We start from the raw sequence: 26,789 nt of genomic DNA on the forward strand, positions 1-26,789 counted from the left end.
TTACAGTGATATGGCAGTTGGACAAGGTGAAGCCTACTAGCCCCCAGGCACCAACGCTTCCTCCCCTTCTTCTGCCAGACCAGTACACCATTTCATGCTGCCCGCTTGAAGCCGTGTCAGCCACGCACGACTTACGAACACGCCCAGAGGGCTTAGGCTGCGTAGGGGGGAAATGTCACGCTACTGACGACGAGGAAGGATTGTGCTGGTCTGGCAGAAGAACAGGAGGAAGCGTTGGGGCCTGGGGGCTAGTAGGCTTCACCTTGTCATGCCATGTCACTGTAAATAAACACCCCGTTTGTTATTTGACCGTGACAATATATATATATATATATATATATATATATATATACAATTATTCTTAGTTTTCTCATTTTTGCTGATCCACTATAAAACAGTTTTATTCCTAGGTGCTTCGTTACAAGTGGACGAGATTCTGGACGTTACTTTAGAAGCTGGAAGCAACTTCTGCGGCATAACCATAGATAGTTCACGGCTCCTGAAAACCTACAGCTATTCCTAAGTGTGACGTGGTCTTCATTTTTGTGAAGCGTGTCTAGCGCTGTAGTCATTCCTGTTACAAAGTTCATTATTGATTTCATACCCTGATGTCTTGTTCATTCGCCCTATATGAACACTGCCGCATCCTAGGTGCCATTATGACATCACGTCCACAAGTTCGTTTAACTACTGAAATTGTCTCACGAATGTTGCTCATTATGTGCCTAAACTTTCCAGAACACACATGCGGGCTAGAAAAGAAGGGATATAAGTCAGAATGTGCGAAGGTAATCGGGAGATGCTGCTTATTTCAGGCCCTTGATTGGATAAGAAAAACTAAAATTCCAATAGCGCTTCTCTGTGATTGGTACTGTGAATACACAGTGATTCACGGTGCTTTCTGTTTGATATTTTGCTTTTAATTTGCCTTCTCTAGTGTGCTGCACGTTACTTCATTGATGTTTTAAACTCCTCTGTTCGATGTCCTCTCAAAATAAAATAACGGGAATATAATATTCAAAAATTGTTAAAGTGAAAACGATTCAAGAATCTGCATCAGTATAATATAAAGCGGTAAACGACAATGAAAGGCTTTTAGAAAAATGTCATTGTACACTATTCTTCCAGGGATTCTTTCAATTGCGTTTCTGTGCCTACTTTTTACAGCAAAAGTGCTAGAAATTATGAGCGCGTTTTAAGGATTGCAGTAAACGTAGGCGCGAAAGGCCTATAATACTACCGAAGATTAAGGCGAATTTTCTTTTTTTGGCCTAAATCAGTTCATATTTAAATATATTATGATTACTTCAGTACACATTACAAACACGCATCAGAAAATCATACCGAAGCGAACGCTTTCCCTAAAGGTCCCCTGCTTAGTCCCAATATCCATTCGTGCTCTTATGTTTCATCCCATCTGGCATGCCGAAGATCTCGGCTGGAACCCGAGCGGCTACAAATTGATTTCTTTTACTTTCTTCAAATTTCTCTTAATTTCCAAATTCGACTTTTTTCCGACCCTTTCTTCATTGCCACATAATTCAATTGGAATTTGAGCTGTTTAAAATGTCCGTATCACGTCATATGGCTGGGACGTCAAAAGATTGCTGACAAATCATAATTTTAGTTGCAACACGCTGGCGCGGACTGCTGCTACTACTGCACCGACAGCTTTAAAACGAAACGAGTTGTATCCGCTGCTCTTAATAAATGTGATAACGCGATTCTGCATTCTGGCAAGTTTGTAACGAATAAAACGTAAATTATCTACTGATCTTATTAAATGAGGTGTAAAAGCCTCACTTCTATTTAAATATCGAGTACTTCGATTTCGAGCAATGCGCTAATTTTATTGGGGACACTTTATCATAGCCTAGGAAGCACTGCAATGTGTAGTGGTATAAATAAAGGGTGCTTCTCATTATTCAATAAGGTTTCTTAGATCAAAAGCCGTGAAGCGTGCGCTTTTGCGGTCTGATTACGTGGACAGTGCAGACAGGCGGACTGGGTTTGCGTGGCATTATGCAAGAAGAAACACACAAAGATAAAGATAAACGTCCTGCATCACGGGATGAAAGTGACGATTCCGAATATTACAAAAATGCCAACATTTCTTCTAGTGTAGGTGTGTGGTGTCATAACCTTACTCCAACAAAATATAGGTTTCAAGGGTTGGCCAGAGAGCGGAAGGCGCCAAACAGCCCTAACAAAGAAGCGAAAATTGAGCATGTGCAATAAATCCTAAATAAAATGTCAGTATAAATAAAAAACCTCAGATGTCTACAGAGTAGCAACTCAATCTTGTCTCTCCTGCCAAATGGGACCTCGAGGTACACTTTTTGCAAATCAGCAGTACAACAGCTACTCGTGGACTAGCTAAATGCACCAAGGGTGTGAAGCCGCCAAACAATGAAGAAAATGAGCCATACTGAAGTCTTGAGCAAGATTCTACTCACAAATGGGAAGATATCTAGTGCTCAAACCAGGGCGAAATCTGCATAATGATTTACGCTTGGTTTCAAATTCTCTGCTAGCTCTGAGAGTCAAAATGTGCACTTTCCCCGGGAATATAGTAATAACTGGTGAGAATTGAGGTCTTGTGGGCACGTAGCTGTTTTCATAAAGAATGGGGACAATAAAAGCTCAGAGGCACCGTGAATTGATCCTTATGACGGCGGTAATTCCTATCTTTTAAAAAAGGACACAGAAACTCTGAGTGACTGCCTCCAGAAAAAAGGGCCGCCGCTTATGGTGCCATGACATTCGTGTATTGTACGGCAATCAACATCACATTCATGTAAATGCGGTTGGATCATCCAATTCACCTTGTTTTGCTTCATTGGACGTTGCTTTTTAGGTGAGCCCAGAGAATAAGGTGCGCTATTTCCAGCAGGAATGTAGTGAACAGCTGACGTCTGCACTGGTGACGTCCTAGCCAGAATCTAGAAGGTGTCGCAGCAATTTTAGATAATTCCTAGACGCATCTGGGAGTCTAGATCTTAAAATCACTGTATAATTTTCAAAGTAAAATATTTTCTGCGGTATGGCACTCAATGTGTATTTAAAAAAATGCCTCACCCCTTTACAATTACTTTTGGCCACCATGTATATCATAAAGAATATAAATTTTGCCTTTATTCCACTGAAGTGGCGCAAAATTTTATAGTTGTATCCTGGGAAAACTATTTCAACCAAACTATACGTTTATATTGTTAAATTAGGCGTGCATGCATTGATATGCGCTTAAGGAAGGAAGAAGAAGAATCTCATGAGGTTTGGAGAAGATGACGGTCGAGCAGTGTCGGCTGGTGCCTGCTAAAAACGCCTGTTTTATAAAAGGCTTGTCTTCCGTTTTCGCTCTCTGCAATCCCAAGATAAACTACCGCATAACACCTTGGTGTAGGCATTTTCGATCTCCCTTGCCACTGCTCCTCCTATTTCTGCGCCAGAAATCTGGATTTGCGCTGTGGACGCCATCTCCCCGAGCTCCCCCCACCGACTGCCACAGTAAGCAAGGCGTCCCAGAACGCACCGACCGCTATGGAAACTCCAACTCCCCATGGTCTTAACCAAAATCCGCCATCCGCCTATTTGTAAAGCGGATAGAAGAAGGATGTTGAAGACTGGCTCGATCAATACGAAAGGTGCAGCAAGAATAACCGGTGGGATGCTAGCATAATGTTTGCCAACACCATTTTCCATCTAGCGGAAACAGCGAAGACCTGGTTTACCAACCACGAACGGGAGATGCCTACTTGAGACATCTGTAAACAAAATTGCAGGACTTGTTCGGCAAGCCAATTGGGCGAACTCTAGCAGCAAAAAAAGATCTGGATACTCGTGCTCTATCGTCAACCGAATCATACCTAGCCTACATAAAGGACGTCCTTGCCCTGTGTCAAAATGTGGACACATCCATGACCGAAGCTGATAAGGTGGGCCATGTACTAATGGGTATCGCTGATGACGCATTCAATACACTTCTCTGTAAAGACTGCTCTACAGTGGACTCAGTCCTAAAAGTGTGTCACCGTTTCGAACAGGCGAAACAGCGCCGCATCATCCATCGGTATGAGTGCCTTCTCAACACGGCGACTACATCCTCATGTGACAATCTGCTCACTTTACAGCAGCCTTCAAGTTAAAATAACCTCACTACCGTCGTCCACAGGGAAATCGAGGCCCTGACTCCTGTCACACCTACATCACCTCCTGCAGAGGCAACAATAGCTATGATACAGGCTGTTGTCCGCCAAGAATTCGCGAATGTGGGCCTCTTTTCCAATCCTACCACGCCACCTCCAGCACCAAAGCCAATACCAATGGTTGCTGCTGCTACCACAATCCCGCCCTACACACCGCGCTACCCTACCCGCAATCCGGCGGCGTGTTTGCTTCGCCTGCTATCGGGCAGGCCATACGTCCCGCTATTGCCGCAGCCGCCCAGTTCCCCACCTCTCGCCCCTATTACAACCCTGTGCACCACGACTATTATGAACCATGGAGCGTTTCTGTCACTCCAGCACAGCCTCGTAACGAGAACATTGTGCAAGCCCGTCATCCTAGCCGTTCGCCATCGCCAGAAGCCCACCATTCCTGATGTCCTACTCCTCGCCGCAACTTGTCCCTAACGTACCAAGGCCCCTACTCGGCAAACTAGGCAACACAGCCACCGGACGTGACTCTGCGTTACTAACCAGTAAAGCACATTATGTCTCGACCATCGCACCACGCTGCAACCTGATCAATGTCCTCGTAGATAGAGTCCATGTGCCGCTCTCATTGACACTGGGGCCCACATTTCAGTCCTTAGTTCATCGTTCCGCCAGCGCCTCAAAAACGTTCTTACGCCCCTAACACCTCTACAGTTCGTGTTGCCGATGGAAACACTGCTATCATCAATCAAAATGTGCACTGCGCGTTGGCAAAGCCGGCCACCACGTCCCTCTGCTCTTCGCCGTCGTTACTACTTGTCCTCAAGACGACAGTTTAGGCCTAGACCTTTTAACTACCCATTCCGCTCTCATTGACTGTTCCTTTGGAGTTCTGCGTCTAGCCCTGCCCCATTGTGCTCACGACCCTAGTGCTCACCATCCCCAGCCTCGCTTCCGCTCGAGTACATTTACTCACCTACCTGCCGAGGCGGCCGCATACATGCCCACGGTACCTTTTCCCTCTCTTACTGACGGTACAGCGATTCTACAGCGCAACATCGTCCTACCTCATAACATTGTACACGTAGAGAATAACCCCACCTACATTCCCGTACTCAACTTCTGTGTGTCTTCGCAATTTCGCCCGGAGAGCATTTTTCTTGCAGAGCAGTCACCTTTGTCCACATTTGCTATTTCTGCAGTGCTGCCTGACCGTCACGCTGAGGTACCTACACAACCTGTCCCGTCACATAATCCGCAGGACCGCATCTCAGCCAAGGTTGCCTTTGACCTGCGTCCCGAATATGCCACTGCCCTTGCCGACTTTTTGTGGTCATGCAGCGACATTTTTGATTTCGGTCACGGATCCCAGAATCAAACGTCCGTCGTCACACATCGCATCGATAATGGAGATTCCCGCCCTGTTCACTGACGGCCTTACAGAGTTGCTCTTTCCAAACGCCGGATCATTCAGGAAGAAGCGGAAAAAATGCTGGCCAGCAGCGCTATAGAGCCATCTAGCAGCGCGTTGGTGTCTCCAGTAGTACTTCCCAAAAAGAAAGAGAACAACTAGAGGCTTTGCGTAGATTATTGACACCTAAACAAGATACCAGCGAGAGACGTGTACCCTCTTCCGAGGATCGATGACACCTTCTACTGCCTGCATGGTGCCAACTACTTCTCCTGAATCGATCTCCGTTTTGGATATTGGCAGATCACTGTTGACGAAATATATCGTGGGAAGACAGCTTTTGTCACCCCGGATGGCGTCTACAAATTCAAGGTGATGCCTTTCGTCTTATGTATTGCCCCTGCGACCTTCGAGCGCATGATGGACTCCTTACTACGCGGGTTCGAATGGACCACATGTATGTGCTACCCCGATGACGTCATCGTATTTTCATCAACCTTTGATTGCCACCTCCTTCGTGTTTCGGCTATTCTTGGCGGCTTCCGACGAGCTGGCCTTCAGTTGAACTCCAAGAAGTGTAGCTCTGGCGGCCGGGAACTTAAGGTGCTAAGACATTTGGTCAACATCCATTGCATCCAGCAGGACACCGACAAAGTTCGCGCTCTAAGTGGTTTTCCTATACCGAAATCTGGCAGCGACGTGCGTAGCTTCCTCGGACTTTGCTCATATTTCCGGCGATTTGTACCAAACGTCGCGGAAATCGCCCATCTACTCACGCATCTTCTGAAAAAAGAGGTCTCCTTTTCCTGGGGCCACGAACCATTGGCCGCCTTCGTCGTTCTTATTGCCCACCTCACCAGTCCGCCTGTGTTGGCTCACTTCAATCCGTCAGCGCCCACAGAAGTACGCACCGACGCAAGTGGTCATGGAATTGGTGCCGTTCTCGCACAACGTCAGTTCGGTTTCCCTCGTGTCATCGCCTGTGCCAGCCAACTCCTCTCTGCGGCCGATAGAATTATTCCATCATTGAACGTTAGTGCTTAGCCCTAGTCTGGGCTATTATGAAGTTCCGCCCTTACTTGTATGGGCGGTCATTCACAGTAGTCACTAACACCACGCATTGTGTTGGCTTTTTACACTCAAAGACCCTACTGGCCGCCTTGGGCGTTAGGTCTTGCGCCTTCAGGTGTACAATTTTACAGTAGTTTGTCTGGCCAGTTGCATCGAGATGCCGATTGTTTGTCTCGCCATCCAGTGACCGTCACAATGCGACAAACCTGAATGTGACAATGATGCTTGCGTGCTCTATTTCTTACTTTTCCAACATTCACCGTGATAAACGTCAGGCCCTTCAGCTTCTCGAAATTATCAATCGCACTGGCACAATATGCGACGTGATGGACCCGACCTTCTAATAGTAGCCCCTCAGAACCTACGCACAGCCGTACTTCAACAGCTTCACGGCATTCCCACGCGGGTCATCTAGGCGTCTCTCGCACAAACGACAGTGTGCGCCGTCGGTTCTTTTAAAGAGGCCTCTACCGCGCAGTCCGCCGCTACGTGGCTGCTTGTGACCGCTGTCAACGCCGGAAAAAACCATCAGTTTTACCAGCTGGACTTCTGCAGCCGATGGACATCCCCATATACCCATTTTCTCGAATGGGTCTGGATCTTCTAGGGCCTTTCCTACGGTCTGCATGGGGGAAAAATGGATTCCGGTGGCCACTGATTACACTACGCGCTACGCGGTCACACGAGCAATACCAACCAGTTGTGCTACTGATGTCGCTGCTTTCTTCTTCAACATTATACTCGTCCATGGGGCTCCCCGCCAAGATCCTACGGTTGTGCAACGTTCGTCATTCATTCACGGCTGCCTACCATCCACAGATGAACGGGCTTACTGAACGCTTTAACCGGACACTGACTGACATGCTGTCTATGTACGTTTCTGATGACCACCTCGACTGGCACATAATGCTGCCATTTGGGACATTTGCATACAAACGGCCTCACGGAGCGCTTCAACCGTACGCATGGGGACATGCTCGCAACGTATGTTACATCTGAATCTGGAAGCTCCAACAGGGACCAGGTACTGCCATTCGTAACGTTCGCGTACAACACTGCCACCCAAGCAACAACTGGTTTTTCGCCCTTCTTTCTTTTATACGGCCGTGAACCATCTTGTACTCTGGACACACTTTTGCCATACCGTCCAGATGCCTCTGAGTACAGTGCTTTGTCAGATATTGTACAGAAGGCCGACGAATGCCGTCAGCTAGCTCGCACGTTTACCTCCAACATTCAAGGCTATCGCAAAGATCAGCATGATACCGATACCCCTGCTCCCACGTTCCTGGCCGACAGCTTCGTTTGGCTATGCGTTCCTGCCACCAACAAACTAGACCCCAAATACCACGGACCTTATCGCGTCTTGGAACGCACATCCCCTGTGAACTACGTCATCGAGCCAGTCACCCCTTCTTCCGACCACCGCCGTCGCGGCCGCGAGGTTGTCCACGTTAGCCGCCTCGAGCCATATTACAACCCTCTGGTCGTCTCTTCTCCCTGAGTCGCCAGGATGGCGACTTCTTCACGTGGGGGGAATGTAAAAAAGACAAAGAACGGAAAACGCTGCGGCATCGCCATCACCATCGCTGGTCTCCGGCGCCCATCTCTCGTGCTGAAGCTGTGCCCTGCGGCTGGCAATTCGACCCTGCTGTGCCCGAATTACTGGCAGCGCTAGACGTTCAAACCATCTATTAAATCCACATTTCAATACAATTTGTCGCGTTACAACACTACCGGCTACTCCCCCTTCTATCTTCTATACGGCCCTGAACCTCTACTTTCTTTTGAAAGCCTCCTCCATTCTGTTGTCACTGCCAGCTCATATGCTCGTGAGCTCGAGCTGAAGCTGCCCGCGTTGTTGCTCGCAACCAACTGGCAGCCTGTCGATGATTGCAATGATTCCTGTCATCGCAACACCCAGTATTCTTGCGGCTCTCTCGTGCTGCTTTGGACCCCAGCTGGCCCCGTTGTCCTCTTTTACCCCTTTATACAGGATCCTACTGTATTTTACGACAAGTGACTCCAGTGACATACGAAATTGCTCCCTTACATCCCGCACGAAATACCTCTACACCACGCACCGAGACGGTCCATGCTGCACGCCTCAAGCCGTACTACACGGACCATGGTTTGGACGCTAGTACGCACCGGGACGGTGCTTTTGAGCCGGCGGGGTAGTGTTACATTAGGCGGTGCATGAACTGATATGCGCATAAGGAAGGAAGGAAGGAAGAAAACTCTGGTTAGTTTTGGAGAAGAAGACGACCGAGCAGTGTCGGCTGGTGCCTGCAGAAAACGCCTGTTTCCTGAAAGCCTTGTCGCCCGTGTCCGTTCTCTACAATCCCAGCTGAACTATCCCGTAACAATATATCGAACCTTCTGTATCACAAAGTAGCATGCCGATTTTGAAATTTTAGAAACTAAATTTGCGTTAACTTACACCAGTCTGAAATTTCTCTTGATTAAAATACCCTAAAGTCAAATTTTAAAACCCTATTAGACAACATTAATTATTACTTATACACAAAAATGTAGCCTACAGTTAATTACCGAAACAAAATTGCCTCAAAATGGTTGTTGAACTTAATGCGATTACAAAAATCACAACTTCACACTAGCGCCATGAGTACCGCAAATTAGCAGCCTGGTAGATCTAGCAATTAAACTTTATGACGAATAATATTTATTTCATCTGCTTAGAACAGTAGGTTGGGCTAGGTCTCGCACCCAATAAAATTTCCTGCCAGCTAGCATCCAACTTGTTTTCAATGACCACCACTGGCTTGCTATGAACACACACCGACACTCCAGCGCAGTCGGGTAGTGCCGCTGTTTTACCAAAGCGTTCCCGCCGTTCCTGTCTAGGCAGAGAACACGAAGGAGCTTCATGACTCTGCGAATGTTTTCGAGCCGCTGTCACGAGAATTTCCTTCGAAAGATAACCTCGCCAGTATCGAAGCTAGCGGCCTTGCAGCGCTCCGGATGGCAACGAGAGCACAAATGCTCATTACCATGCAGCCGTATGATACTACATTATATAAAATACAACTTATAAAATAAAAATATTTTTGTTTTGAGAACAGCGCCTCTGAAAAACAGCACTTTACGCGTCCCACGCTTTTCCACTTTCATTACTCAGCCCAATGACATTACTTCAGTATGTGCTTTAATAACATTTCGTTTTGGAACCCGGTATTTTACTGCCCAGTGATTCTTAATTTCCGCTAAGATATCACTAACTTAAATTATTTCTCTGGTTCCCTATGCAGGTATCCTAACTTTTAATGTTGCACCTAGAAAATTTCGTTCCTTAGCTTCCTGCGCTGTAATCAGGTTAAGTATAATCCCGTTCGTTAGCATCCATGTTTGAGCACCATAGAGGAGTACAGGTAAGATGTTACTATTATATACTTTCCTCTTGAGCGATGCCGGTTAGTTGCTAGTTATAACCTCCGAGTACTTGCCAAATGGACTCCATCCTAATCTGCTTCTTCTGGATATTTCCCTTCTATGGACCGGACTCGACTTTACTACCGTTCCTAAGTACACTTAAACGCAGCATCATTTCCAGTGTTTCGCTAGCTATTGTTCCTTCCCGTGGCTACTGATAATTTTCTTTTTCTTCTACTGCATGTTAATTGTTATGCCTACCTTTCAGCGTTTCCATTTTAGGTCATCAATCGGTCTTTGGAAAATCATCCACAGAGCTACTTAGCAAGGTAATCTCATCCGCGAATTACAGATTACTGAGGTATTCTCCATCAGTCCTTATCCCTAAATACTCCCATACCAAATCCAGTCGCTCATAATACTACCTCTAAGCAAGCTGTGAATAGTATTGGGAAGATCGTGTCAACATGTCTCCTTGCATCACGCATTTTCTTATGAAACGTTTTATTACTTTACTTATTTAGAACTGTCGTTGATGTGGAGCCACTAAAATATATTCCACTACTTAAAGCAACTCTTAGTACTTCTATTAACGATATCTTCCAGCAACAAACGGCTCATAGACACCCTGATTTCGCAAACGACTACATGCCTGGGGAATATTTTACTGAGTCAAATGCTTTTTCGTTATTAATGCACACTATGTGCTTGGGTTGTGTATATTTCGAGACTTTTTGCATCTCCTGGTTAATAGTATAATTATGATCGATATTAGTGAATCATTTCTGAAACCCTGCTTGATCTTTTGGTTCATTTAATTCTAAGGTGGCCCTAATCCTATTAGCGATTGCCTTAGCAGGTACCTTGTTCGTAACTGATATGAAGCTGATTTGTCTGAAATTTTTGAAGTCATTTGCCCCTCTCAAAAATTAAGATAATATTACCGTTCTTGTGTGGTTCCGGTGCCGTCGCTGTCTCCAGGGATTGCGTATAGAGGTAAGCAAGTTTTCTATGAAGATATCGTACGCCCTTCAACAAATCAGCAGTTACCTGATCCTACCAAGCTGCTTTAGCCCTTTTCGTAGCTGCCAAGGCTTTCGTAATCTCGTCCTTCTTTACTGACTAAACATCCTATTGTTCTTCAATAGTGCCAATCTCATTATGGTCTTGACTACTTTGGCTACTGTATAGGGCAGATTAGAACTCCTCAGCTACTATATGCTATCCCTATTAGTGATGACATTGGCTGCCTCGTCCCTTAGCCTATACATCTTAGCGCATGGAGATGGCATCTAGTGCGAAATACAAATAAAGGTAGTAGCTAAGGGTAACAAATTGGATTCGAATGGAAATAAGGCAGAGAGAAAATGGCAGAATGTTTAGTGGGTGGATGAGGATAAGAAGTTTGCATGTGTCATGTGGATGCAAATAGCACGGGACCGGTTAAGCTGGAGTAATAAGGAAGCCTTCGCCTTGAAGGGGTTAGAATCTTGTTGATGATGATGACGATGATAATGATAATTTAATTGTAATTGTTTCATAGACAGCTGTGATTTCTTCTATTACCAGGAAGTTATAATTAAGATTTTTTGAGTTCGATACTTCCATTTTTGCTTTCATGAAACAACTTTGTAGAAGCTTTGGTAATGAAATTTAAAGCTGGTCCTGCCAGCAGTTTGCTTCTCATAGCTTTTGTGAAATACCGTTCACGCCAAACTGGTGCTTTGTCTTTGCATGTTGGTCAGCCCATTCTATTGCACAGTACTTAACGGGAAAATTCCGAGCAATTTACTTAGGAATTTACTGTTGCATTTCTCTGTTTACGACTCCACCGATCTGGTTAAAGGATTTTACTTCCGCCAGAGAGAACCAGATGTGCCAGAAAAGACGTTCAGTTTTATTTAGTGATTACTATAAGGAACCCCACACAGCCAATCGTTATAGAACATTTCAGTTCATAAATGTGAACAGTCGCCCCACTGCAGTGACGTAGTTTTTAAGGCTCTGAACAGTTCTACCCAAAGATACGAGAAGTGCACGTTAATGAACTTTAGATGGCCGAAATTTCTGAAGCCTTCTACTACACGTCTCTCATAGACAGATGACCCTTCAGATGTTAAAACCCAGAAAAAACCGCCATAAACCTGTTTTAAGCAGACAAAAACAAAGTTTGTACTGAAGAATAATATCATGTGCAGGCGCGTAGGAACGTAATAAGGCGGCGTTTTTTTATGCCGTTGTGTTTTAAAATAAGCGATGGGGAGTTACGAAACAGCAGACCACAGCAATGTTTCTGAAAGTGAGAAGCTCAGAGATAGAAAGGCAGATAAATCAAGCTTAAGTATAAGCTTGCTAAAGGTGCACTTTATATATAGGACAGTGTCATTACCAGCCGGAATTGTTACCAACCAAGCATGAACCACAGGATATTGTACACTGCAGTACAAGTAAGATGTCAATAAGTAAAGGCTTTTTAATTCCTTGGCTATATAAGAAACGTTTACGCTCAGTTCCGTTATTGGTAGATAACACTATCATTCCTATACAAACGAGTCATGATCTAAACGTCCAGAGCAACCAGTTCTATAAAGCATTATTTTCAACATTCTAAACGACCATTTTACTCATGTTGCTTAAGGCCATATGGTTCCTACATTTTGGGTCAGGATTACCAAGCATTGAATAAAAATAAAAGCATTTCCTCGTTCTTTCCTAGCGCGTGAGGTAGACTTGGGAAAAGGGTAATTGCAATTATCAGTTTTTCAATGTGGCTGCACAGAGAAATGTTTTTTAGGTGTTTCTGCCCTCTTTTGGTAAAGCGGGCGCTGTAATTGAACCATATTGTGCTGAATATTTCACTTCTGTTTCTTGCTTTCAGCAGTCTAAAAACGCAATAAGGTAATGATTTCAGTGAATTGATCAAGACTAAATACAAATTTTGTATGTACTCCTGAACGTGTAACACGCAGCTGAAAAAAAAAACTTAGTTGCATTATATTTATTTTTTCTAGGTTACAAGAATACTTTGCTTACCTCTCTGACGTTTGCGACGTTCTCAGAAGCAGTTGGGTTAAGTGATGGGCTCTCTAAAAAAATAATACATCGTAGTTCAAGTTTTAATACGAGGATGAAGATCATTAGTAGAAATCGCGTTGCGCATTTATAAACACCGAGGATGCATGTTTCGCGTGTATGGATCTGCTAGTCAATGCTTCCCGGTTATGATGGAGGCAATACTACCGTACACAGATTGCTGGACGAAATCACGTCCCATTTGTGGATCTTCTATTCAGCAAATAATACTGTCTTTCATTGGAGGCTGGTAGGTCGCGCCGGCGACACCTCGCGGATGCCTTACGTTTTGCTTTCTGTCTAGACCATTATCGCTATCACAATCATTTACGACGACGCGACCGCCACATAGCTACGAACTGCACTTATGTGTGGTTGAACCAATTTAGCGCTTCTCTTGATTTGTTAGCAGAATCTAGTGATTAAAAGATTCGATACTTCATACAGCACTATTGAGTGTGCCGATGGCTGAATGAGACTTTCATGCATATTCCTTCTTTCAGTGATAGCGTGTGACATATGTGAGGAGATTCAAAGGGCTTTGCCTGAGCACTGCAGAACTGCCTAGTTTTTTTCATACTTCTGTTGCACTTAAACGTTTTAGTGGAAGATATGGACACAAACGTTTAATTTGTGCTTTTCAACATGTCCTAAGGAATAACGAGAAACCCGTTAGCCAAGGCTCGATTTATTTGAAGAGGAGAGAAAAATGTTGGTCATTTTTAGCTTGTGAAAGAGTGCAGGTGAATTTCTTCCTGTCATTGCAGAGGAAACTAGCAGTGGCGTATTAGTTGGCATAATCATGGAGTTTACATGAAAGAAGCATAAAAATGGCTTTCTTCTTTTTGTAGGCCTCAGTGCATTTTGTCATGCTATTTTTCCGTCTGTTTCCTTCCATTGTTTCATGACAGCTGCAAAAACTGGCGAGTTGGTTCAGGTCTGTCCACATTAAACGCCCTGTTTATTACCCATGAGAACAGCCGTCTTTGGCGGCGCGCGAGGTAGATACAGACTGGTAGCAAATGTTTCATAGACGGCCACATGTTCGAAAAATGGCGACTCATGGGCACTGCAGCAATCTCTGAAAACCTGGGGGAACTACGACATTTAGCGACGTTGAATGACGCCAGCACAACGTATAACATTGCTGCAACTTATAAAGTCTCATCTTTGAATACATCCTGCCGTATTTCGAGGCCGTCAATTTGAAAGGCGCCTTTCAGCGCCCTTCAACCTTTGTCATTATACTCGGCTAGAATCGTACTGTTTCAGTGCCGTTGACAATCAAACCCTACAAATAGAAAGCGGCACCGGACAGGAGCATACCAGCACCTCTTCCAAAGGGACAGGCTCAGCATAGTTGAAAAGGAGATGTGTAAAGCGCTGGCGTAAATAAATAATTCAAAATGTGTTGAACAAGTAAAGCTAAGAAATATTTGCGCTACTTATGTAAGCCCAAATATAGAGTAATAAAGCATGCCAAAAAACATTACGACAAAGCCAGCTCTAACCAACATCTGCAAGTTATCAATGCACTCAGGTAAGGCAGACTGCACATTCAGACGGCAGCTCACATGTGAAATGTCTGCTGGAAACAGTGCAATGTCACACCGATGGCATTTCGGTCTCGTTCCTGTTTCATTGCGCTCCAGTCCTTGGCATGCGCGAGCTCAGTTTTATAATTACCAATCGCTTTGAAAGAAGCGAAAATTGGGCCACAACGCTGCAACCCTGCGCTAGTCCTTTGCATGAGAAAACTCAGTTCCATATTTGCCAATTGCTTTGAAAGAAGCGAAAAAGGTGCCGCAACGCCGCAAATAGACTGCGCACGCAGGACGTACAACGAGGAAACGACAGACTTAAAAAGGTAAGAAGCATCATACCTAATAGCAACTTGCATTCAAGACAACAACATGGCAACCGGCACATGTTTAACGGAAGCACCATCCCAGACAGTGCGACCGCAGAGATAAGTAACTGCATCGTTGCTTCCTTCGCTACCACCCAGCAAGCCCTGCAAAGTCTCACCAGTACTGATGCAACATTAGAAGAGAACGCAACAAGAAAGTTGCAATAGTAAAAAGAAAATGAAGTGTTTTAAGAAAAAAGCTTACGCCTTTCATAAAACAATTTAATGAATATATTTCACTTTCGTGCAGGTGCATAGCGTTTGAACTTTAGTTTTACGACTTTTCACAAAGTATTACCCGACGCAAAAACCTCCATCTATATATGCAGCGCATATGGCGTCACTGAGTATACTCCCTCTATTGGTCTTACCATAATGTTTTGTACGTTCAAGCATTTCTCACAATAAACACATTGCCCTTCGCCATGTTGTGCTTACACTACTGGTATTTCAAAGCAACCCTTATTCGAAGTTTAGTCTACATATGCTAATATGATATTAAAGCTTTAGCTCTTATGCAGAATTATTCACAAGACAAATATTAACATCATAATTTGGAACGGTAGTTTAAAGACCAAGCTGCCGGTTTAACTACAACGCGGCCTGTCTTCATGCCGGCAAATTGCTTTAATTGTTTATCGCAATAGGTATTGTTCAGTCCTCTTGTTAATTATGTGAATATATGAAAATGTTCAGAACGGCTCTCTAAAATATTGACACTGGACAATTGGGATGTGCTGAAAAGTAATCTGTAATCCAACATTTTCACTCTTTTTCAGCGTTTGAAGCGAATTTATGAGTTGTGCGAGCCGATGCTGTAAATTGAGTGTTTTTGTACTCATAAAACTGCTTAAGGCTAATTCGGCACCAGTGTACCTAATTGCGCGCAGAATTATCTGGCTGTGAGTCGCCTCTTTGTGCTGCTTGTCTGTTCTTTATGGAGGATGTTTCATAGAGCGATCAGAAAGGGCATTATTTAAAGGTAGTCGGCCTTCAAAATTGTTATTTATCTCTTCATCTCTTAAATTGTTTCGCCGCAGGGGATACCCACGATTTAGCGCATGAATGGTTGACTTCTTGCTTTATGACCAAAATTCCAAAAAGTTTCATAATTGATTTTTACCACGTGCCACATCCTGATTATGGCTATATTCTGCGCAACAAAGCTAATAATTCTTCAGTACACATAGCTGATGGAATGTTCACTTCCTGAGAAACATTGTTCTCATTTCACATATTTTTCTTAATCGTGAGGTTTACCAATAAAAGAGGTCAATAAGGAAATCCGCGGAAGAGCATCAATCGACCTGCACAGACTAGTATATGGTCTACTTAGTGTTTAATGTGGATAACGCGCGACATTTACTATCCAGATTATGTTCTCAATACGTTATGATACTTCACACAAAAATCAGAATATTTTTGTTAGAATTCTCATACAACTCCAAAGCGAGTTTTCACATATACGCTCTATGAATATAGACCTGACGGGTTTCAGTTTCAGAGGTTGATGTGGCGACATTTGGGAGCCGCCGCGTCAAATAACGGAGGATTACTCCGGCCGAAGCTTGTTGTAACGAGCCAAAGCACTGGCCGGAGTTGCTGAGAGGTTAGAGTAGCCCGAGCCCTCGGAATGTAAGCTGAGAGGTTTGATTACGATGCAATGGTTTCTTCTAGCGTAAAAAAAATCGGCCGTAAATAATTGGTCGGTCATGGGCTGGACCGCATTTCTACATCTTTTGTTATAACTTTTCATACATATATACCGCGCAGCGAAAACAAGAACTTCCCATTGTCTGTGAATAATGTCGCCACACAAAGAACGTCCTCATGCAGCGAAATACGGCACATTCGTAAATATAACTTCGGAGAAAGTAATAACGTTTTGTGAACAGAAAAACCGACTTGCAGCGTAAAGCAAGCAGCCATTTGACTGCAAGATCAGAACAAGTAAGCACACAATAAAATGATATATACTAAAACTTCTCCTGCCTTGCTCATTTGCAACCGAACTAATTATTCAGCGTCAAAGCCATTCCAATGAATTACGCGAAATTAAATATACTCACAAAAAATTTACATGTTCCTGTGCAGAATATATTGTTGCGCAGACAGTTCGGAATATAACCTATTAGGACGGCTAAACCAGCGGAATGTATTTGAACATTTCTCTCTTACTGTCGCCTAAACTGTCACAACCAATAAGGTTGAATAGGCGGCATTAGGCTATCTGTGTTTTGTTTATATCTTCATCAGCAATTTACTCGCACCGTAGCTATAGCTAAGATAACAAAAATCAACTGTAAGCATGAAGTGTTTAATCACCCTTTTTGCCCACAGACAGTTCTCAAAATAACGGAAGCTACTTTTTTGAAACTTTTGGCATATCCTACAGCGGAATACTTCATTATGTAGTGAAAAGTCATGTATTTTTGTTGGACCTGTATGCGTGAAATGCACGATGCCTAGCCTCGTATATTCCAAATCGCGAATATTTAGTGCATGAAGGATTTTGCACCTGGATGGCAGTCCTCCGTTTCCACTCTAGTAGGCGGACACTTAATGTCGTTGGTTTGCAGATTGTATCTTATCTTCTGCTTCTTCGTTGTGTAATCACATTCCTCCATCGGCTGCTTTGTGTAGTAGCAGTCCACTGCGATCACAATGTAATAAAACCACATTAGATTTTTGTAATAATTTTAAAATTACCAAGAATATTACTATAGATGCAGAAAAATATATGTTTTATTTGCTGCCCTCATATTCTCTCGAACATTATATAACACTAATGTTACACACCATGTAGCTTATCTGTGCAAAGTGCACTAGCTATACTTGCATTTGTGCTAGGGTGAAATACGTTTACTCTGCAGTCTTTCAGACCTTATCCAGTAGGTCTTACACAAGTCAAATTTAGATCTGTAGTTTCTGTGTAACAGTTCATGCATTACAGTCCATGCGGCAGCGGCTTTTACCAATGGTGTCCCGGACTAGGGACCTGATCAGCCTTCCCTTAATCTAAGCCAATGTGGCTTTCAATAAACGTTTTCATAAACATCATCTATTATTTAGGATAAGCTCTGGCGGTGGTACCAGTCTACGTCTCAATTTATAATGGTCGATGTGTTCCCCGTAATTTTGCAGATGCTTGTCGTATGCACAGTGTTCGGGGGGCTCGACGGCTACCCGGAAGTAGAGAGCTTGGGCTAGCTCGTGAGCTGCCTCTTTACCAGGAACGGTAGCATGAGCCGGTGTCGAAATTAACTTACTTTTCCTCTTCAGCATTCTTTGGGTGAGAGTTTTGGCTGCCTCAGGTTATATCCCCCCCTTTCCCAAATTTTGGAATCCAGTTTTGCTGTCTATAGTTATGAACTTGGCTTCCGTTCCTGCGCAAGCTAGCGCTTTCGCTACTTCTTCCGCAGTCGCTGTGTTGTGCCTCTGATGGCTGCCGTGGATACGTGCGCCCGTCGGCCATCGACTACCGAGGCTATCACCGCACCTGTTCTGCCATTTGCCGCATCAACATAAACTACTTCCTTCGCTCCCATGTTCTTGAACCGTCGCTCTAAAGCTTCGGCTCGCTTGGCCCTTTTGCGACCTTAAATTCTGGATGAATTTTTCTAGGGAAGGGGGTGGGGAGACTACCAAGGCATTCCTGCTTTCCTTAGTGATTGTGACTTTTTTTTAATGCCTCTGTATGGGTTGAGTCCTACGTTTGCAAAGATCACCCTGCCCGTCTCGGTCGTGCTTAGTCTCTATAACTAGGAGACTCACAATATTGTCCCGACCCCGGGTAGCTGCCCGATATCACCTCCGGCGTCCTTCAGTCTGCAAGTACAAGGCACCCCATACCCTGTACCGACCGAATCCGCATCCTTGGCCTTCATCTACAAGATAACGGATGAAACACCACTAATCCAGTGAACAGATCAATCCGTAATCCAGATCAGCCACCTGCTCAAGAGAGTTGCCCACAAGCATAAGGGCATACGCGAATCCAACCTTTTGCGTCTCGTACAAGCTTTCGTTTGTACGCGCATTGTCTACGTAGCCCCTTACCTTAGCCTCACGCGAACAGATTGGGAGCGACTGGATGCAACACTACGCAAGGTATACAAGAGAGCATTGGGTCTACCCATGTCGACGCCCACTACCAAAATAATGATCCTCGGGATCTCCAACACAGTCGACGAGCTGATTGTAGCGAATCTAACTTCCCATTATGACGACCTTTCGCTGACACATGCGGGCTCCGCAGTGCTGCGCCAGGTAGGAATCACCCTTTTGAGGGCGACTGCTACGTATATGGACCTCACGCCTGATCAGAGACTCAGTCTTCGTATACCTCCGCTTCCTAAACTTACGCATCCTGAGTATCATACAGAGCGCAAAGCCGACCATGCCCGCCAATGCCAGCAACGTTTTACCGGTCGCTCCCACCACCCCATTCACCGTGCTATGGTTGCGGTTTCCCTGACACCACATCGAAACTGGAACTGCCTGCAGCGTCCTCAACGCCGCAACTGTTACCACCACTGAAGAAGTTACATCCCGTTAGTTCTGACCGACCCCTTCATCAAAGTAGCCATTAGTGGTTCCCAACAAGCAATGCGTAACTTCGATGTAGGTTGTATATGCCGACAGGCACACAATATCCTCAGATCTCTCCCCTTACCGTCTACAGCCCGCCTTCTCATATGGGCCCCTGCCCATGAGGCGCTCAGCGGGAACGCACAGGAACATGCTCTAGCCCGAGAACTCAATATACCGGGCGAAGCACCTCCCTCAGTCTGCCGCTTCCTCTGACACTTCCCAAGGCACTCAATCACGCCTTGTTACGTGCAAGGACATCGTCCAGCATTATCGGCACGCTATACCCACCATTACGCAGGGAACTTCCTATACCCACTATACCCACCCGCTATACCCACCAGTACAAAGGGAACTTCCCCGGTGCGACGCCGTCCATTGGCGCAAAATACAAACAGGAACCTTTCCAAATCCATGGCTGTATAGTAAACTTTTTCTGAAATCTTATGGCACCTACGTGCAAACATGCTAACAACCAGCCACATTCATTCACACGATGTGGACATGTACACAAAGCAGACAATTCAGCAACAGTTGATTTGCGGGAGTTCCTCCTGCATACCAACGACCTTGACCAACAACGCCAGATTATTTTGCGTGCAGTGGGTGCCACAGAGTCCAAGGGATCCCTCCTGGCCTCTTCTAAACAGTGCAACGAGTCTTTCGGCCGGTGCCCCTATTTTGGGAGTACCTTAAGAGCTTATCTTCATCATCGCACTGCCTACGCCAATTCTGTCCAAGTGTTATGCACCCCGAGTTCGAGCAGTCGTTCGCTCGAGGTACCCATGGGCAGTCCTAGAGCCTTCTTAACGCATTTCGGATCAGGCAGTCTAATTGCTCTTTTTCTCAGTCCTAGATGTCCAAATAGGGCGTCGCCTAACTGGGTCTGTTTATTACGTACGCCTGGATCAGCTTTAGTAAGTTTCCTTGGGGCCTCTTCCTTTAGTGGCGACCCTTCTCAAGAGCCCGAGGGTTTGCATCGCGTAACTTTCTAATTTCTTCAGGACCTCTTCTTTAAGGCCGTGGGATTGGATGACCATCCTCAGAATCTTGATCTGATCTACCTTTGGCACCGGTTTGCCCTCCACCTGAATATGAACTCTTCGCTATTCTTGCGGCAGAGATACTTTGGGTTATATACGAAGAACTCAGATTTTTGCGGGGAGCACGAAAGTCCCCTTTCAGCCGCGTAATCGAGAATGAGGCAAGTCGCTGCCTGCAGGCGTTTCTCCGTACTCTCATTGCTCACCTGATTAATCCAGAGGTGGATATCATCCGCATAATTTAGCACCTTGATTTGATGAAGTTCACGCGGGAGGCCTTTTATCGCTACATTGAATAGGAAAGGTGATAGTGCTGAGCCCTGCAGAGTGCGGCTGCTTGCTACCTCTATTGCGGGAGAAAATAATTTTTCAAATATCTTATAGATTTTTCTCCCCAATAAGAAGTCTTTTATGTAGTGGTACGTTCGCTTTCCTATTCCGAGCACGTCGAGCCCTTTGAGGATAGCCTCGTGCCTTAGATTGTCGAAGGCCTTGGTGATGTCTAGGCCCAGGATCATTTTGGCAATTTTCAATCGCGGGTCGGATATCATGTTTTAGTCGCAGCATTACATGTTGCGTGCACAAGTGTGGCCAGAGACCGACCGTCTTGTGCGGCGACAGTTTGTTTTGTTCCATGAAGCACATTAATCTCGTCTGGACTACGTGCTCCAGTAACTTTCCTACGCATAAGGTTAGGGGAATTGGTCTCAAAGTTTCTAATTATGGGTGATTGCGCGGTTTGGGTATTAGTGTTATGTTTGCCGTTTTCCATTCATCTGGTAACTGGCTGGTTTCCCAAACCTTTCTAATGAATTTTGTTAGACGACTAATGGAGTCATTGTCCAAACTCCTCAGCATTTTATTAGAGATTCCATCGGGGCCCGGGGTTGATCTAGTTTTCAGTCTTGCAAATTCTGCCCTCACCTCTGTATCCATGATGGGGACGTCATGAGCCTCGTTGGGCGCCCCACCACATCGCGGGAGGGGAGAACGCTGGTTGTCTGTAACGTACGCTCTTACCAACTTATTCATAAACATAGCGCCGCCTCCTTCGAAGGCGTGTCTGACTTTTGCCAATCTGATTCCCTATTCAGTTTTTGAATTTGTTGCCTCCAGCAGATGCCGGAGCATGCTGCACGTCTTGGAAAGATTCATGCCTCCATCCATTTTGTCGCATCTGCTGAACCAGTTTTGTTCGCATAATTTGATCGCGTACATTTTAATTTCCTTGTTATTCCTCGCCATTCGTCTCCTAAGATGAATCCTAGTGACGTCATGACCATTCGTGACGGGATGTCGCGCCCTATTTGTCGAACACAATCAGCATTCTACTGAACACAAAAAATCACAGCGGTTGTAACACGTTTCATTATTATCAGCAGCAGCAGAAGTATACGCGTGATTATGCTCACTGCATTGCGAATACTTCTCCCATATTCCTACTCACTGCAGTGCGAATGCTTCTCCAATATTCCTTCAAATAAGCCTTTCCTGTGCTAGCTGCATCGACTTCACCCCTGCGAACTGCTAAACCTCATCTGCCCACCTAACTTTCTGCCGCCCCTGGTACGCTTCCTTTCACTTGGAATTAGTTTATTAACCTAAGCGACCGTCGGCTATCCTCCCTCCGCATAGCATGTCCTGCCCATGCCCATTTCTTCTTCATTTCCACTAGAATATCAAATGACTTCAGTTATTTATCTGACCCACTCTGCATATATCCTATCTCTTAATCTTACCCCGGCCATGTTTCGTTAAATACCCCTCTATATAATGCGTTTACACAAAACTAAAGGCGCAGTATATGTCACTCGAGGAATCCCGCTATCCTCACGGTAGAGAAGGTGAGTTATGATGAACGCTGCGCAATCCGGACAGGATGTCTTAAAGCGTGTGAAAAAGATGCCAGTTAGGCCTTCAGTTAAAACGTTCTTCTTTAAGCTACATTCCAACACATTACCTGTTAAAACCTGGTTACATGAAAGAGACTTATTCGTTCCCTGGACTGTCACCATTGCAAAAAAACAGAGACAATCGAGCACGTCTTTCTGGATTGTTGGCACCCAGTCTTTCACTGGGATGTTCTCCAGAGAACACTAAAGAAAGACCTTCCGTTAGATCCGTATGGCATACGGTTCCTTCCACTCCAGAGTGAGGGTATTCCTTTGGATTTAGTCATGGTCTTGGGCCTCCACAGCCTGTGGAAAACAAGGATGCAAGTGCAACATGCAGATGTCAACACGCGTTCTGTACGCGAGAACTTTATCGAGAGTGTGCTGCTCCTTAGAGAAACGTACCGGGTGCTTTCTGATCCACCTGACTGGATCAGTGTGCTCGATGAACTGGCTGTCCTCAAGAAATTTTAAACCTTTCGTGACAGCCGAAGTCTGGTTGTTGCGAGTTTTACCATTATTGTTGATCTTTTTTGAATTGATGTGAACTCAAAACAGGCAATAAAAAAAAGGAGTGGCGCAGTCGGTAAAGCACACGGTTAAGGATCCAAGGTACGGAGGTTCGAGTCCCGGTATGGAGAATGTTTCTTTATTTATTTTTAACTTTCCCTGTCGTAAGTGACCCTTTCTGCCAACAGCTTTTGCGGACAGCTCTTGCTTACAAAGATGCGGCATTAAAGGCGTTTGCCTTAAAATCCTTTCCTCACTGGTTTTCGAAGAGGCAAAAGCAAGGTGCCTGTGTACTGTGCGGATGTCAGAACATTTAAAATCTCCATGTGCTCAAAATATCTGGAGCATTTAAGCCAAAGTTTTCTAAGCGTAAGTTTTTTGGGGCACTTGACAGTTTAAACCAAGGCGAAACATTATGCGTATTTAGGGCATGTAGCGGCCGCTAGTTCACACGAGGGAACGAAAACTAGAATAATCACATTCGAGGGGAGTGCCCTTCATACCCAGTCTCTTATTATAAATGGCAGCTTAGCTGTAATCTCTAGAGAAAAATAGAGCTGTAATTTAAGGCTATTCAGTAATGGGGAAAATGGTCATGTCCCTTCATACTCTGCATCAGAGACTCCGTCATGGCCACCGCTACGTTTTCGGGATTGCCCGCAATTGAAGCCCCTATAAATTGTTATCAACGCTCTCCTTCATCATGCAGAAAAGGCATCAATAAGTGACATTCGTGAACAGGCCCATTGTTGCACATTATAGCCACCTTATATCCATAAACTGGCTCATAGTTTCACGAACGTCGCTAGCTAACACGGTGCAAGGATGGTCTTCTCCGTCACAATACATTGGCTAGCTTGTTCGTCCGAGCCACGGGCGATGACAATAAATGCAAGGCTGCTCTACAAAACCATGTCAAGCCGCACGTCAAATGCGCCACCAGGGTTGTTTACCAAATACCCTTAACCTGTGGTAAGGTTTATGTCGGTCTAACTCGCCGATGTGTTGGTCTAACTCGCCATAGAGCACAAGTGTTCTATGGCAAAGTCCAAAATTACATCTACCCGCACACTGCAATTCATGCCATTGCAAGCCAAAATGTAAACCAAAGCTCTCAGAAAACAGCATTTAGGCAGGAGCAGGGCATAGAATTCCTTACACTAACTAGAGGGAAAGCTGAGGGCGCTGCACTTCAGCCACCATGGGCGCGCTAAGAATCATGGGCCGGTGGGCTACTTGTTGCGGGACAGTCGGTTTTTCTCAGGTACGTGGAGTGGCGTTACTGCGATGTTTCTTTTTCGTTATCATCATCATCTGAAGGTGCGTACATAGACCGCGAAAGCCATAGTAGCGAAGGCGCAAAAGCAGATATCGCCAATAAATGGTTTTTGTTTCCCGAAATGCCACTAAAAACTTCCTTAATGATTGCACAACAATAAACATTTTCATAACATTTTTTTTATTTCAAAGTGTGCCTATTAAGTGCGAAATATTGGTATTTGTGCTGCTCAAAACTAAGCCAATAGGAGAAAGAGCCATCGCCTATATTGGATAAATCTCACACTGGCATTCTGTTTCGCTCTCTTTTTGCAATTTATAGTCACAATATTTAATCTTAGGACATTATTTACGGTAGAACAACGTTTATCTTTGCATTAGTTTTGGCCAAAAGTTGTAGTTCTGCACTCGGTAGCTCTCCGGCCCATGATGCTTTGAGCGCCCATGGTGGCTGAATTGGCCGTCTGGAAACTCCATGTAAACGCCCATAGACGGCAGCACAGCTTTCCTTCTAGGTAAGAGTAAGAACCTCTATGGAGCAGGGTCACTTTCGCCACTGAGTTGCTCGAATCCGCTTATCGAAAGGGAAATTTGCCTTCTTAATTTTGTTTGGATAGGGAAGGCTTAACTTGACATACATACCTTGACGATGGTATGGAAGCATTTGTTTTTGAGCAAGGTCAAATATATTCCAATTTCTGTCATTTCGAAGAAGTTTCATTTTGTTGTTTCGGAAAAGAAGTTAGAGTAAGCGCCTGTCTGCGTTTAATTGTGAGTTTGTACTTGTTAGCGCTGTGGAATCTTGCTTTTTATTCTGAAATGTACCAACTTACTCAGCAATTCGTTGTCCTTGAATCATATAGCATTTGTTTTGATTTGTGAATAATGGCGGCCTAAGAAAGTAAATCCGTTTCATTGTCTCAGCTGCAGTCATTCGGAAGCAAGAAGCGAGAGGATTACTTCTACACGGTATATTTGTTACGTGGCTCTGGTAAGCAACAGCTCACATTTACACCACTTCGATTCCCTTGCTTCAGTCCTTCAATACTTCAAAGTACTTCATTTATTTTTTCCAATAGTTCTTTATTTAGAGCTCGTCCCGTTACTTCACAATCCACTATTGAATTGTACCATAAAAAAATGTTTGGAGGACGGTAACCGAAATTGTATGCAAAACGATGAGCTTAACCTTCTCATTAACGCACAAAAATTCAGACTTGGTGCATGACCACACGCGGCTGCCAGTACACTTATCTCATTTGACAAAGTCTTGTTATCAGTAAAAACACACTTTATCATTCTCCTTTTATATTTTACAATGTAAAAACAACGTTTACCCCTTGATTTGTCACTAATTCTACATTTGTTTTGTGGCGTACGATACTAACATTCCTAAAGAGCAGCACATGATGAAACATCAACCATATAAAGAAAGGTATATTTCTGAAAATAGTTTCTGAATAGTAATCAGCATTCTTGAATATTTAAAATATGGATCCTTCGTATTGTATTGCAACAGGATTCTATTGTATACACTCGACCTAAAATAACTTCTACTGATACAGTGTACGTCACCTCACTATATTGAAGAGAGCAAAATGCCTCACCTGATGCTTCGCAGATCACCAACCACGCAACAAAGAACAACCCATAACTAATGATTGCAATCGTCATTTTTGTAGGCCTGCAAATTTCGGAAAACCAGTAACGTAAAAGCCATGGCATGAGAGAAACGTGAGCGCAAGTACTTTTTGATTGTAATTTCAAGACAAGAACCACACAAAAGAGGTAATTCTCAGCCAGCTGCATGAATATTATTCAAAAATATCTATCTAGCTTTCCAGGACAGAGAGTTTCGCAATAGAAGATACGGAAACAATGCTAAAAATTTGAAATTGTGCGAATTTCAGAGATCCAATAATTCACTAATACCCTTTTCCGGCTCTTCAGTGGTAATGAAACGAATTGTGGGCGGATTCCTAGACAGTACAAAGATAGCAGATAGTGCGCTACACAATTTAGAGGAAAGGAATATCGTGCACTGGGAACATACACGACTCTTCTCAACAGAATGAATAATAAAGAGCGCGAGATACGGACCTGGGATTGTAATTTATACCAGAGAAGAACTGATAATTGTCTACTTCGCAGATGGCTATACTTTTGCCTCTCCAAAAAAGAACACGTTTTTTGCAATCATGTGATAACCAACACATTTGCATGCAATGGGTTCCGATTTGGCACATCTTATTGCTCACGTAACTGACAGTTTAAATAATTAAGTAATACGCGGCGAATCATCGTAACAGGGGTAATGAAAGCTTTATTAAAAATTCCTTCCACTTGTTATTCGGGATGTTCGGAATATTCAGACCCTAATTTCTTCATACAATGTAATGAGTACGTTTTTCACACGCATTTTGAACATTTTCTTATTCACCTCACCCAGAATAATTATATATAGTA

General features: G+C 44.4%; 1 protein-coding gene across 2 annotated transcripts in view; it reads right to left on the bottom strand.

The window, feature by feature from the left end:
- Positions 1–26,449, bottom strand: part of LOC146174196 (uncharacterized) — a 78,117-nt gene extending 51,668 nt beyond the window's left edge. The window contains exons 1-4 of one of the 2 annotated variants that reach the window (XM_084584523.1): positions 26,377–26,449; positions 25,931–26,007; positions 17,529–17,663; positions 13,063–13,115 (exon numbers count right to left, since the gene is read on the bottom strand). In XM_084584523.1, the coding sequence (XP_084440649.1) occupies positions 13,063–13,115; positions 17,529–17,663; positions 25,931–25,997 (255 nt within the window). In that variant the 5' untranslated portion in view covers positions 25,998–26,007; positions 26,377–26,449. Of the gene's footprint in view, positions 1–13,062; positions 13,116–17,528; positions 17,664–25,930; positions 26,008–26,255 lie in introns of both variants that reach the window. The other variant, XM_084584522.1, reaches the window with a different exon arrangement.
- Between the last annotated feature and the right edge of the window lie 340 nt (positions 26,450–26,789).

This window comes from Amblyomma maculatum, chromosome 11, assembly GCF_055883805.1.
Source record: "Amblyomma maculatum isolate TAMU_Amacu chromosome 11, ASM5588380v1, whole genome shotgun sequence".
Classification (NCBI taxonomy): Eukaryota; Metazoa; Arthropoda; class Arachnida; order Ixodida; family Ixodidae; genus Amblyomma; species Amblyomma maculatum.